Below are 15,113 nucleotides of genomic sequence, written 5' to 3'. Positions count from 1 at the left end.
CAGTTCGTCCAACGAACTCTTTTGATTATTAATTTATTCTAAGAAAAGGGTATCTTCCATGGCCACAGAAGAATAATTATTTCTTCGCATGTACAGCACTTGTAGCAAAAACCGTGATCGTAAAGTGACTTTGCATTGCAAACAAAACAGAACCAAATACATATTATGTACAAGTTTTATTAACTAAATATAGATATTTATATGAATATAAATAAACTAAACAACATACACACATGAATACATCACATTTCATTGAATTGAATACTTGCATTTGTAATGGGAACAATTCTTGAAGTTGTTGAAAATTGAAGTCGTTGATGGTTCCGGCAGTGTATCCCTGTATCACCCGAAACAGTGTTTGTGGCAGGATGAAAACTACCAAGAGAAGAGAGAGGCGAGCGGGTTGGGGCGTGAGCGTCATTTATACCTTTGGAGGAGTCCAACCTCTTCGTGTTGGCTCGGCCAATCAGAGAGTTGGAAATCACGAGCGGGAGTTCTGGTTTTATTGCTGAAAAGGCCTGACACATGCTATAAGGAGGCCTGACACATGCTATAAAACAGATCCATCACAACAAAATGTATATGTAGGCCTCAGCAGGATGACTCTCAAAAGGAGAGGAGACCTGACACATATTTAGGAGAGATAGCTCGACGATCATCAGAGCTCAGGGAGCGAAGGGCCTAAAGCACCTCCTCAGAGAGAGAGGGGCCACTTCTCAAGCGCCACCTGAAATGTTGTTATCAAGGAGGCCTCAGCAGGATGACTCTCGAAGGAGAGGAGGCCTGACACATGCTATAAACAGATAACATAGTCTAACTGTACATATGGAGACCTCAACAGGATGACTCTCAAAGGGGAGGAGGCCTGATACATATAGTTAGGAGAGCTAGCTCGTTACTAAGCACTCTATAGAAACACCCTGCTAACTAGGGGAGTACTACGTCATCCTACTCTAGAGGAGCGACTTGACCACCGTCTCAAATTCAGAGACGCAAACTGCCTCCACAGGGTTATGGGGAGCAGGGGCCTAACAGAAAGACTCTAAGAAGAGGAGGCCTGCCATACTCGCACCCAAGTGGTCTTAAACTAGTCTTTTTTATTAGTGGAAACAACTATATTAATTAAATCCAGGAAAACCTCTCTGCGTTTTTTTTTTTTTTTTTTTTTTTACTTAAGAGAGTGATCCCTAGTCCACCTCTACCTGCAGCAGCCGTGAAACCCATCCTATCCTATCCAGGAGGGGAACGGAGGCCGTTAATTACAGCCTGTCTACGTTCATTTTAACTGGAGGAGGCATGTAGTGCCAACTACTCTGTTAATGGTGTCTGGTAGGGTGTGGCCAGAGAGAAAGCGCTCATCAAGAGTTCTCTTCTTTTTTCTTTTTCTTTTTCTCGAGCGCTTCCACTCTGACGCGCTGCCATGGCATTACTTTTTTTTTTTAAGCCTGGCGGGTGCGTTCAGTAGAGCACTGACTGTTGGACCAGAGGATGTGTCAGAGTTCGCATCGACGCCCAACAGTTCGTTCTCGTCACCCGCCGACGAGTCCGAGAGATTCACTCCTCTCTCAAACTCGTCAACGAGCTCCCTCTGTGATCCCCGGGATCTTAGTCTCCTCTCAGCCTTGGCACGAGTGAGACCCGAGGCAAAGATGACTGTCAATCCTCCCTCGAGAAAAAAGACAGACGAGAACGGAGCGTTCTCATTGAGAAAAACGCTCACGGTCGGCGCACTCTATCCCCTCGAAAACAGAGCGCGCGTGCTCTTCACCCAGACAGAGCCCACAAAGGTAGTGAGTGCAACCAGGTGTCAGAAACCTCTCACACGGGTCGGCACACTTCCCTTGTTTGCCATAGTTTCGTTTTACTCACAGTGTAAGTGAAACAGTCCCTGCAGACGAAAAGAGGATGACATGTTCTCTGGGCGCTCCTCTTATACTTCCTGGTCGCGCTAGAGCATGACATCATTGATTGACGCCGCCCAATAGGATTGTCGTGATTCTACAGTGTTTCAGTCATCAGTCACTCTGAGGCGTTCCCCATAGCGATTGACGCAGTCCGAGTTCCCTTCGAAAGGGAACTAGATTCTTTGACGAATAGAAAGTTCGAAAGAACAGCATTTATATGAAATCAAAATTTTTTGTACCATTATAAATGTCTTTACTGTTACTTCTGATCAACTTAATGAATAAATATTCCTTCAGAATAAAAATCCCCTGGCTCGGATCCACAACAGAAATGGTCTCATATGCAGAAGGCCCAAAGGTATAACCATGGACAAAGCTGCCATAAGACCGAGAATTCTTTGAAAATGATGGAGTGTAATCTTCTGACCTAGCGTGACATTGCTCAGGGTGTTTAAGATGGACTCGACACGTGCAGGAGACAACCGTGCCCGCATGGTGACCGAGATCCATTCAACCCCTAAATACATTGTTTTCTGGGTCGGAGAGAGAACACTTTTTTTGGCATTGAGTCTCAACCCCAGAGTTTTAAGATGAGCTAGGAAGATATCTCGATGAATAAGATTTTGAGTCGTCCATGCCCTTGAGTCGCAAAGGAGCCAGCTGCATCCATGCTTTTAGTGTATGTGCAGGATGACAAGGCTATGCCGAATGGAAGTAAATAGCGAAGGTCTAGAAGGTCTAAAATTGGTTGCAACCCCCATATTTTTGGGAGACAGAAAATAGCGGCTGCAATAACCTGACTGTCTGTCTGGGAAGGGAACATGTTCTATGGCCCCTTTGTCCAGCAAAGTTTGCAGTTCTTGTGTCAGCAAGCGCACCTGTTCTGGTTTCACGATAGTGGAGACCACATTATTGAAACTCGGAGAAAAGTGGGCAAAATGTATTCTGTAGCGTGTAACTTGCTGACACAAGAACTGCAAACTTTGCTAGACAAATGGGGGGCACACCCCCTCGGGACTGGTCTCAAAAGCCTCAGGATTTCTTCTTTTTAGAAGAGATCAAATATCTCAGGTCCATCTTTGTCTTTTGTTGCTGAGCATGGCGAACAGGTCCCCAATCTCTGCGAGGGGAGCGCACTCTGTTTCTGAGCTTCACTCTTTTGAGATGGACCCAATTGGGGCTGGGTGGCTGACAGCACAGACCCTTCAGCACGGCAGGGGTGGAACAAAACCTCCTCCCGGAACCTACTGACGACGGTGTTAACTGAGTTGCCCAATAGGCAGGAAAGAGATACGGGATACGGGAGATATCCTTCTCCTTGATGTCAGTGAGATTGAGCCACAGATGTCTCTCCGTAGTGACCATAGCACCCATGGAATGGCCGATAGCGCAAGTCTGTGGCTCGGCGCAGCTCTGCAAACACTTCCTCACTGACGTTTCCTTCACACGTGCTCAATTCTTTAAGCAGGTCCATTGAGGACGGGCACGCTCGCTCTTCCTTATCAAAGGCGAGTTTGGAGTGGGGCAGTTTGATGGGAAATGACTCGCAAGGGTCATACTCTGCGTCGTTGAGGGCTGCCAGTAGTTTGAGAAGAGGTTTGAATAGCACACACAGCACACAATGCCGTTCTGAAGACAAAGGAACCTGATGTTGAACCTGATAATGTGTATGCCACAAGTGTTCACAACCGGTCAAACAAAGGGAACAGAACTTTAAACTGACATGGCTTTAAAACATATGCAAATAATAACTTTCAACAACGAAGAACTGCAATCTCACGTGAGACGTGATATGTTTTGTTCGTTTTTGACAGAATATCCGAAGCACGAGCTGCAAAAGCACATCACAACTCTGGATGGGGGAAGGGGAGCAGCAGCTCATTTGCATTTAAAGATACATGCACGAAAACAACACGTTTTGCTTTAACTCAAAAATGGCCATTTTCAAAATGGTATAATAAATCTATGGGCTATTTTGAGCTGATACTTCATAGACACATTCTGGGGAGAGCAGAGACTTACATTACATCTTGTAAAAAGAGCCATAATAGGTTCTCCTTAATATTTCCATCTCAAATCTGAGAAATGAAAGAGCAACCACAATAAACCTATAAAAAAAAGAAAATATTTTTTTTTTTACATTTTACTGACATTTTTACTCCTGTGTGAGTGTGTAACAGATCGTTTTTAGGATGAATAATGTATGTCAGCCACAGAGGGGGCGTCAGAGAGCAAACACACACAGGGTCATGAGGTAGTGCTGTTACTTTAACATCTCACCACAGCTCATAGTTTAGACTCACTTCCCTCACTGTTTGTCCCACCCTGAGCTCCTGCACTAAAATTTGACACAGACCCTCCACCGCTGCATGTGTTAGGACAGAAGAAGCTGTTCTCATTCCCATAGTCTGTTGGACTTTGACTGTAGATTTTCTGTCCATATCCACATACCTACCAACGATCATTTCAGGTAAGAAGCTATTCACAGTGTATTATTTTGTCCCCTACATGCTTTTTCCGCTTGTCTTGTGCAATGGCTCTGCAAACTTGTTTACAGCTCAGGAGGCTTTTTGAGGTTTTGGTTTCCAGGAATTCTTTAAATTCTTTCCACCTCATCAGAACTGTTCGGTTTTGTTGAGCTGACACACTTCCTGGAAGAGAAGATGCAACTTTTGTGAACCTTTACTTATATAAGTCCAATTCTTCTCTTTCACAGTTACAAACTACTTCTAACTTTTCTAATGTGTGATCAGGAATGTGACTTGTCTAGTCTTGTTTTCTAGAATAAATGTGCTCTAAAAATCATTCGGTCTGAGAAGGAACAATTTGACCAAGATTCTCAAAAAGAAGACCTAGACTTTTAACTGAGCTTTCATTTAAAATCCTTGTGCTATATGTTGAAAATCCTTTGCCTAATTTGAGGTTCTTGGTCTTTTAAACTGATGGTTAATCTCAGATTATGCCATATCATCACCAAATATGGGATGCGATATTTTTGGCAACTTGTTTTCTTTCAGTTAGCAAAGGCTATGTATTTCTTTTGGTAACTGATTGATCAAAGGCCTCATTGATTTGAGCTTATGCCACTTTAAAAAGTTCACTCAAGCGTATTCCCCCCAAAAAACTGTATTGTATAAACTCAGAACAATGAGGCCTACTTGGACAATGAGGCCTTCTTACAATCAGTTACAAAAAGAAAAACAAAACCTGTGCTAATTGAAAAAAAAAAAAACAAGTAGATAATAAAAAGTCTGAATCCAATACAATAACAAAGATAGTATAATGAAAGATTTATAAGCAATCTGTTTTAGACAGACAGACATATTTGACTCGGAACAGCACAAGTGTAACAAGGTGGGACTTTTTTTAAATTTTTTTTAAAGTTGGAGCATACTTGTTTAAGTAAGTTTTATTCCAATGTGATAACATTAAATACCATTTTCGGGAAAAAGAAAATACTCTCTGGGTCAAAATAACTGGAACACAATATGAGGGTTAGGGCATGGAGAAACAACATTTCACATGTAACTCAATTTCTACCAGAAAGACTCGGGAGATATAATGATTTAACAAAGCATCAATTTATTGACAGCCCAGCAAGCAATTATTTATAAAGTTCTTTGCCGTAGTTCATAATCCGAGGGTAGCGGATCTGCATTTCCTGCCTGAAGATGAAGGCAGGGGCGCAGCCGATGGACAGGACCATCCTGGTGGTGGTGGGGAGGGTGAGGGTAGTTGTCACGTCTGCGAACTCAAACAAGTGTAAGTACCGAACTTTTGTACAGCGAGTATAAGGACATGATTGGATAGATGAGAAGGTAATAAGTGACGTAGTAATTAAGTGTTCCTGGCAGAACTTATACTAAAGCTTTCATTTAGATTTTTAGAACTGCTGGTCTAGGATCAGTGGTCAGTGGTAATAATAGCACATTGGCAAAACATATTTGGCAAACGATCCAGTGCGTATCTGTGTTTGCGCTCTGGAGAACGCCAAACATTTCTAATTACAACACATTTTTCCAGCATTGAGCAATAACCAAACACCATTACTTGCATACAAAGGCCAATCAGAGGTGTTTAAGTTAGCAATGAACAAAAACTCTGATGTTTTGAGCAATAAGTAGATTCTGAGTTCTGCATGCTCACAAATTATCTTACCATAGGAAAATGATGTAAATAAGAGATTCATTGTGCAGTCAGCTTCATTTATTGTAATAGAACTTTGTGAGATCGCAATGATCTAAGATGAGTGGCCGCTTTTCAGTGATTATAAAGGAAGCGTTCTTTGCGCGCTTTCTGCCATGCCAAATCCCACATACAGTATGTTTGCTTTTCTGTTAAAATTAACAGTGGTCTGTGAACATGGATGCTCTGATAACAAATAATTTATCAGCAGGGTTTATGCTGGAATGTGTACGTTTTGCAGTGACACGTAACTGAAACTATTTTAAGGAAATTTAAATATGTTTCGAAAGGGGAAGCGCATCTTCTATGACCACATATGACCTTGGCTTTCCCCATATGTAAATGTCTGAAACTAATGCAGCACATTTCGGATGAAATTGTAGGCATCCAAAAAACTCTGATTCAGATTCTGATATCACAGGAAGTCTGAAGTAGATGAAATCAGATTCAACTGATCCCACTGCCTAAAACAATTTCACAGTGTTATCATAATACTCCCAAACATCCTTGAGTCTGGCTTTGTTTATAGTCTGGCCAATTTATCAAGCTTTCTATGACCTTCTGATGCATCAGAGAATCCCGTAGTTTTGCAATAGGAAGGAAAAGGCCTTAAGAGAGCATTCAGTCTTTGTATTACTATACTAGAGAACATTATCTGCATTTGTGGCTGTGTGTCATTTCCTCACATCTATGACATGTTTGGAGTCAGGGGCCGGAGTTAGTGTTTAGACTGGAGACATCAGAACTTTGCAGGAATGTCTCGATTACAACCAACAAGCCCTTTAATGGACAAAATCAGTGAGACATTTCCCAGCAATTACAGAAGATCAGATGCACATGATTCACTGTCAATGTATAGGCATATTGTTAGCAACATGACACTTGTTTTGTTTTGTGTCGCTGTAGGCAACAGGGTAGTTGTGGCTGCAGAATGTGAAGTAAATTAACACTTATAAGATAAACTAATGTTTCACGTGTATAGGTTGCTGAATTTATGCCTACACCGAAGAAAGCCTGGTTGGATCTGCTTCTGTGCGGTTTGTGTTGTTTGATAAGAAAGAGTTGTAATAAAGCTTTAAGAACTTTAGCGGATGGCTTTTATTCTGTTGTGCTGTTGGGACTGAGAAAGAACTGATGAAGGCAAGGTTCAATCTTTATTTGACCAATCACCGGAAAGTTGATCTTTCATGAGATCGAATATATTCCTTTCCAAAATACCCACACTTGCGTTCTTGGCCACCTGAGAGCGCGTGCATGCGACAGGAAGTAAGTGTGCAAGACTGTCCCATGTCTAAAAAATACCAAAGTGCAATTGCATTTAAGAGCAATATTCAAAGCTAAGCGTATCCCATCATGCATTAGATTCGGGAAATCGTATGCCCCAAAATCACGATAAAAACATTCCACTGTCAATTAAATCAATTAGATATTGCATGTATTTTGGTAGTACTGTAAAACAAATTGTTAAAGTGTAATTTTATTGGTGCAAAGATGATTGTACAACATTAGCATTTTTATCACTGAATTATAGCACCACAATTTAAAATTTTGTTTTCTGTTACATAGGGACTACTGATCAGACATTTAAAAGTTTATTTTAAAATGTAAAGTATTGAAAATCAAACACAGCTCAGTAAACACTTGCAATTTTACAATACTATAAGTGTGTCCCATCAGGTAATCAAAAGTTCAACACACACTTGCGGTCTTCATGCCTACTTGAACACTTGGGCCAAATACAGGAAATATGTCATGCAAGTAGGCAAGTGGTCAAGTGCAAAGACCGCAAGTATGGGTATTTGGAAAGCCCCTCAAGCTGTTTGTTTATTCATTCCTACCCTTAAACATAAAAAGCAGAAATCAAGCTGATTTATTTTTTTGTTTTTTTGGGATTAGAGGTCAGTTGTGATCTTATGAAGCCCATAAAGGGGCATGGTGAAGGAAAAAATATAAGATGGAGGAAATTTGTGAATCATGCTTTTGCGTTCTCTCGTGAAGTCCAAGCTGTACTCTGGAGTCACAAATATGTGCTTTTGAAAGTCCCACCCTCCCTTCAGAGCGTCTCCTTCAAACCACATGAACACACAGCAGATTCTGCAAAGCCTCACGAGAGACGGAGTTAAATTATCTCTTGTCTCAAAGCACATACTATTACAATAATAATGAACATAAACAACTTAAAGAGCACTGACCTGTACAATCTGACTGCTACAGATTCATTTCAGCATTGATAGTGTTGACACAGAAACGCATAAATCCAAGCCTGAGGATGTGAGCAGAACGTCACGGGTGGCCATCTCGTAAATACGGTTATGACATGGCGTGAACTTTTGTTGTTTTGGTTCAGGAGGAACTGTAAAAAGCGACTGCTGTTTGTCTGCGTGCAACAGAATGCGCTGATGACGTCCGCGCGAGCAAGTGTTTGGAGGTATAGAAATGCAGGCAGGGTAGGACATCGAATGCAATGATTGGAAGAACATGTACATGTTTCAATATTTTGACCCCTACTGTTATTGATTGTTGTCAGGACGTGAAGAGAGTTTCAACCAATATAACAAAAAGTGTTTATGAATAACAATGCATTTTCTGGATTTGAATTAAACCCCTACTGGATGTTGTTTTTATTGAGGGAACCATGTGAGGTCCCCAAAAGTAGGTGATTTCAGGACACACGTTGTGAGCTACTCTGCTGTGTGTGTGTTTCAGGATGCCTCTTGGGGGTGGAAACAAATGTGGCTGCTGCCAGAAAACAGTGTACTTTGCAGAGGAAGTGCAGTGTGAAGGACGGAGCTTCCACAGATCCTGCTTCCTGTGCAGTAAGTCCTGTTCTTTTTACTGTGTCCAGTGCCATGACTCGAGTCCACACAGCATCAGTAGATCAGCATGTTTAACAAAGTTTACCAAAGGCATTAGTAATACATAATTTGTCTGTTAATCATTATCATCTTTTGTACAATAGCAGGCACAACACATTGTACTAAAATGAAAAATCTATGCCTGAATGCTTTGAGCAAACTGACACACTTTGGTTGCTTCATAGTTTATGTATTACACAATAAAATGTTTGCTTTTTGTTGAAGTACTTTTGTGTGTGTGAAAAGGCATATCCATGCCATGTCATAAAATTGCCTTTATCACAGACTGTCTTGTTGCAGGGAGAATATAGAAGGGTTAGTTCACCCAAAAATGAAAATTCTGTCATTAATTACTCACCCTCATGTCATTCCAAACCCATAAGACTTTCTTTAATCTTCAGAACACAAATGAAGATCTTGAAAGTGGTAGTTGCATAGGCTGTCAATTAAGGGACAGAAAGCTCTCAGATTTCATTAAAAAGATCTATATTCGTTCTGAAGATAAAAGAAGGTCTTACAGGTTTGTGTAAGACAGCATTTTAAGACAGCATTTTCATTTTTCGGCAAACTTAGCCTTTCACATCTTGCTAAATTCATTACCTTACAATTCATAACTTACTTTTGTCTTACATTTAAAATATATGACATCTACTATGGTTTGGGTGAAACTACTTCTAATTCTGATTAGTATGTGAATCCGGCAGGTGGTAACGGCAGTATTTGTCCAACAGTTTCAGAATACTATGTAAAGTAAAGGCTGTTTTCCGGCGCCCTCTTCTGTTTGACTTTATAAGCCACTTTAAGATGTATAATATTACCCTGCATTGGGCCCTCAAAGGAATCTGCATTCCAGACAGACTGTGGCAGGGGAGGACGGAAATCAAAGCTATTTTAATAAAAAACTCAAACACAGGGACCTGCCAAGGCGTTAGAGACAAAGCTGTAGGATTGCAAAATTCACAAACTAGCACAGTAGTATAGTCTCTATCGATCTACTCAGAAGAAAGCAATTGTACAATTATTTTCTAATATAAAACACAACATATTCATAGTTTCTCATCTTAATATATATATATATATATATATATATATATATATATATATATCTTTCTAACAATCATATATTAGTATGATATCTTCCCACTCAACACACTTGATCTACTATATCGCCTCGTTGAAATCTTGAAGCTAAAGGTCACTGCGGAACACTTACATCCATGTTTTTTGTAAAATTCAGTCATCCTTCTCATTTCAGTGGTGTGCAGGAAGAATCTAGACAGCACTACAGTGGCCGTCCATGAGAATGAGATCTACTGCAAGGCCTGTTACGGCAAAAAATACGGGCCCAAAGGCTACGGCTATGGCGCTGGTGCAGGAACTCTGAGCATGGACAAAGGGGAGTCGCTGGGCATTAAAGCCGAGGAGTAAGAAAAATACATCTGCTTTGCATTTTGATTCTTAAATATCACTCCATATTTTATTCTAGTCTTGCAAGATCAGACTTTTGACTATCAGAGTGTAAAATCTGGCTTATTCTGGCCAAGAACCGCTCACTAAACATATATCAGTCAGACCCTTTCCATATACTAAGGCAAAGCAACCAACTACTTTATATTTCTTGAATGCTCTGCTTGGATGTTTTGCTATAAATGCATTCCATTTATAGCATCCAAGCTATTTTTTCAATTAATGATGTTTTATTAACAAAGTTCGGGAGGAGCATGCGCAGATAATTAACACGAGTGGAGAGCACTCAGCAATCAACGATAAGAGGTATATATATATATACTCAGCAGTCTCACCATAATTCATTGACAGTTTAGCAGGATCCCTCCACCACCCCTTCTCCAAACTTCTTGTCCAAACCATTTACATACGGGGTGGAAGTACTCTGGGTTCGGGCCGAATTCCGAGCTCGAAGCCCTCCCCAGGACAGCACGCCAAATATGTATTAAACTTACTCCCTCTAATTGTTTATAAGTGTGAATTTGGAAATAGCACACAAGTTGTAAAGACCACTTAGAATATTATAATATCTTTATGGCTTTTTTTTCCCTTTTTGGAGCTTGACAGCTCTTGGTTCCCATCCACTTTCACTGAATGGAAAAGAGCAGCATGAACATTCTTCAAAACAACTTATTATGGCTTCCACAAGACAATGAATATCAGGAAGATTTGGAATGTTGTAGTGATCACGGAATTAATTGTTTTTTTGGGGAACCATTCCATGATGTGCTGGCAATCTAGCAAACTGTGGCCAGTCTAGTGACTGTTCATCCTCTGATTCTTTGTGTTCTGTGTCTCTTTAATGCAGGCCTCAAGAGCATCGGCCCACCAATAACCCCAACACATCCAAGTTTGCTCAAAAGTTTGGCAGCTCTGATGTTTGTCCACGGTGTAGCAAGGCCGTCTACGCGGCTGAAAAAGTCATAGGGGCAGGAAATGTAAGTGAAAGCAGAAACGGCAGGAGGAAATGCAGAGGTGGCGCACCAAAATTAAATAAGCCACCATTTATGGTTCTGTAAGCTTTGGGTATGGTCTTCATTGAGCGACTGTTGTCGTTCTTTCTCCGCAGGCATGGCACAAGGGTTGTTTCCGGTGTGCGAAATGTGGAAAGGGGCTGGAATCCACAACTTTAGCTGACAAGGATGGAGAAATCTTCTGCAAAGGCAGAGTATCCAATGTTATCCTGTCTCTTTTTAGTGGTTCTTGCCAAGCAACCACCTAGAAACCTCACAGAACACCCTAGCAAAGGCATAATGCACTAAAAAACGTTCCGAAAATGTTAGCAATGGCATCGCGAGAAGGGCTGGGTTTACAATATTGTATAATACATTTTAATGAATCTTCATTCCAAAATCGATTCTTAAATCCTCAGATCAATCTTTCAGTCAATAATGTTTTCAGGTGATGCATGAACAAAACTTGATTAAAAATGATATGTTGCTCGCATCCCTTCCAAAAATCGCAGTAAGCTTCGTGCTTTGTTACTTTTGATATGTAAAAAGTCTCAGTTCAGTTTCAGTTCGATTTCTTTGAGTTTTATCACATCATTCAAACAATAAATGCTGTTTTGGCGTGCTTTAGTGAAACTGATGCCGCCTCAGTTCAAGCGAAACGAATCATCTCTTCCTCTTTACCACAAGTTATAGCACAAAACGAACATGAATAAACATCAGAAGGTATGTTGAACGATACAGTGGAACTTACTGAAATATATAATGTCTCATGTAATTGCTCACTGTTTCAAACGCAGATTTATAGTTATCAAAAAAACAGCATAACAGTGTCGAGTAGTTACATTTCCCTCAGGAAAGCCAGTTATTGTCCATAAATATGATAGTTAGCAAGAAAAACTAACTCTAGATAGGAGCATTTATAAATAAATGCAGTATATACAATTTTCAATACATTTTTATTATGCGAGTGATGCCTCCTGTTTGAATAAATCTCTTGAGTAGAAATTTTTTTTTATCAAAAGTTGACATAAAAACTGCCTCGTGCAATTTAAATGTTTGTATACAACTCAATTTGTAATTTAGTGTTGTTGTATTATAAATATGCAATCTGAAATGGTCTCCTTATAGTTTACAGCATTAGTTAAAATATTTTTTTTCTTAAGAAAAATTTACACTGTACCTGATACATATATCCTATTCATATCAAATCAAGAGCTTACTGTAAAAAAAATATATGATCAAGTCACGACAACATATGTTTTTACATTACTTTAACTTATCAAAAAAAGTTAAGCAATTTTAAACTTTACTTTATAAAATATACAAGATTCAACAATTTTTTTAAGCCAGTTTAATTTAATTGATTGTACTTAAAAATGTAAGGCGGCAACTTTTTTTACAGTGTGAATTTTAACTGATTTGTGAAATCTGTGTCAATACTCTGTCCTAATTGCACCTAGAATCATGGTGGCGAGAACACCACTCATATTAATTTTTTTTACCAATGTAATGGTGTCATATTAACTTCCTCGTCTTGTGCCCTACACAGGTTGCTATGCCAAAAGCTTTGGACCAAAAGGCTTTGGATATGGTCAAGGTGCTGGGGCGCTGTCACACACTCAATAGATTCCCTACACCACAACCTTCCTATACATTCCCCATTGTGAGCACTTGTAGAAGCAGCTGAACACCTCCTGCTCATATACATGTGAATGCATGTCACTGTCTTCAAAAAGGAAACTGGCGTCAGTTGAGAAGGAAACCATTGTTCAGATTCTTCTGTCTAATTCTTAAGCAAGACGACACATTCCACGTTTCATCACATTCCACAAAACATCATGTCATTGTCTTAAACCCATAAGCATCTCTTATTAACTCCTGAACACTGCCAAATGCTTGGAAGAATGTCAAGTATGTAAACAGAACATGGGATTAACACTTAATCTGCTCACCTAAGATGATCACTTGAGTTTTAGTGGAACCTGAGCTGTGCTGTTACGTCAGTATTACTCTGCTTAGATGTATTGTCTGTTCTCTAATGGATCTGCATATCCAGTTTATAGTTGACCACATGCTTCTTTGAGCTTTAATCACTGTAAAGAATGTTCCCTTCAGCTCTACTCAAAGCATGAATGATTCACAAGCACTTCCTGGCTAAAGATGCACTAAATTTATTTATACGTCAGTGGAAAATATCCCACATAAGCATTCTGCATGGAAATAGAAGTAAAAGTATACAAATATGCACAATTGTTTTGTCTTTTCTTATTTGTGTCCATTAAACTGAATAGTTGGTGAATGTTTAAAATAGTTATAAAAATGAACGTGTCTTACAAGTAAGCGGTGCTAGTTTTGGTGTGTATTTCTAACAGAGGGTATTTCTTACAAATTATTCTTGATATCACACCTACATGCTTCCGTACTTTTTTGTAGAAGAGTGTTTTACCTGTCAACATCCGGGACACAGTCAAGTTGGCCTTTTTGAGAAAAATGCAAATGATTTAGTTACTATGGTATCACTCATCAGGGGAAAAAAAACATAATTGGTTTTTAATTTATTAAGTTTACACTGGATAATGTACACTACCATTCTAACATTTGGGTCAGTAAGTTTTTGAAAGACATCTATATTAAATTGACGAAGGCTGCATTAATTTGATCAAAAACCGCTAAATATTATTATGATTTAAACTAACTGTTTTCTATTGTAATATATATTAAAATGTAATTTAGTCCTGTGATCAAAGCAGAATTTTCAGCATCATTACTCCAGTCTTCTGTGTCACATGATCCTTCAGAAATCATTATAATATGATGATTTGCTGATTATTTCAAAGTTGAACGGTTACTTCACCCAAAAATGACAATTACCCCATAATTTACTCACCATCAACCCTTCCAATGTGTATATTACTCTCTTCTTTCAGCCAAACACAATCTGAGTTATATAAAAAAATCCTAAAATTTTAAAACTTTTATATATAAAAACATTCCTAGCTTTGTAATGGGAGCGAGTAGAGTTTTTTAAGCCCAACAAAGTGCATCCCTCCATGATAAAAGTAATCCATACAGCCCCAGTGGGTTAAAAAAGGCCATTCTGAAGTGAAGCAATGCATTTTTGTAAGAAAAATATCGTCCTGGTTGCGTATGCAACCCACCGTTCCCTGAAGGAGGGAACGGAGGACGTAGTCGACGGTCGACTGAATAGAGATCTCGCTAGAGAGCCTATCCTCTTCGAGTACTATTGAATGAGCCAATGTAATTGCCGTGCGTGATTCGTATCACACACTCCGCCCCCGCGGCGCGGGTATAAATACGGAAGTGGATGTACGCACTAGTTGCTTTTCGCTGAGGAGCCGAGAGTAACCCGGGGTCAGCGGTGGTCCAGCGGTAGTGGCAAGGGGACTTACGCAACCAGGTTGCATACGCAACCAGGACGTTCCCTTTCAGTCGATAACGTCAGACGTAGTCGACGGTCAACTGAATGGGTATAACCTTTGTAAACGCCACTAACGCTGCCACCTTCCAGTGCCTAAACCAAAGCCTCCTGATGCCCCCGCAAATTTAAGGCGGGGAAGGACAGGGCTTAGGCCAGGGAAGTCACTGCTGTTCCTACAGGACCACTGGGAAAGCGTTCCCCGTACATTGAAGGAAGGGACGCTGCGGAAGCCATATCCAACCCAGAGGGAGGTAACGTGGAAAATACACAT

The 15,113-nt window shown here is 40.0% G+C and overlaps 1 protein-coding gene across 1 annotated transcript; it reads left to right on the top strand.

The window, feature by feature from the left end:
- Positions 1-4,143: 4,143 nt before the first annotated feature.
- csrp1a (cysteine and glycine-rich protein 1a) lies at positions 4,144-13,653 on the top strand. Its single transcript, XM_077204723.1, has 6 exons — positions 4,144-4,374; positions 8,796-8,905; positions 10,200-10,368; positions 11,259-11,388; positions 11,520-11,613; positions 12,953-13,653. The coding sequence occupies exons 2-6, from the start codon at positions 8,797-8,799 to the stop codon at positions 13,027-13,029; spliced, it is 579 nt and encodes a 192-aa protein (XP_077060838.1). The 5' UTR covers positions 4,144-4,374; position 8,796; the 3' UTR covers positions 13,030-13,653.
- Positions 13,654-15,113: the final 1,460 nt, after the last annotated feature.

Source organism: Siphateles boraxobius, unplaced genomic scaffold (assembly GCF_051911475.1).
Source record: "Siphateles boraxobius isolate OS27281-9 unplaced genomic scaffold, OSU_SipBor_1 50, whole genome shotgun sequence".
NCBI classification, from domain to species: domain Eukaryota; kingdom Metazoa; phylum Chordata; class Actinopteri; order Cypriniformes; family Leuciscidae; genus Siphateles; species Siphateles boraxobius.
This window is presented reverse-complemented; position numbering and strand designations above follow the sequence as displayed.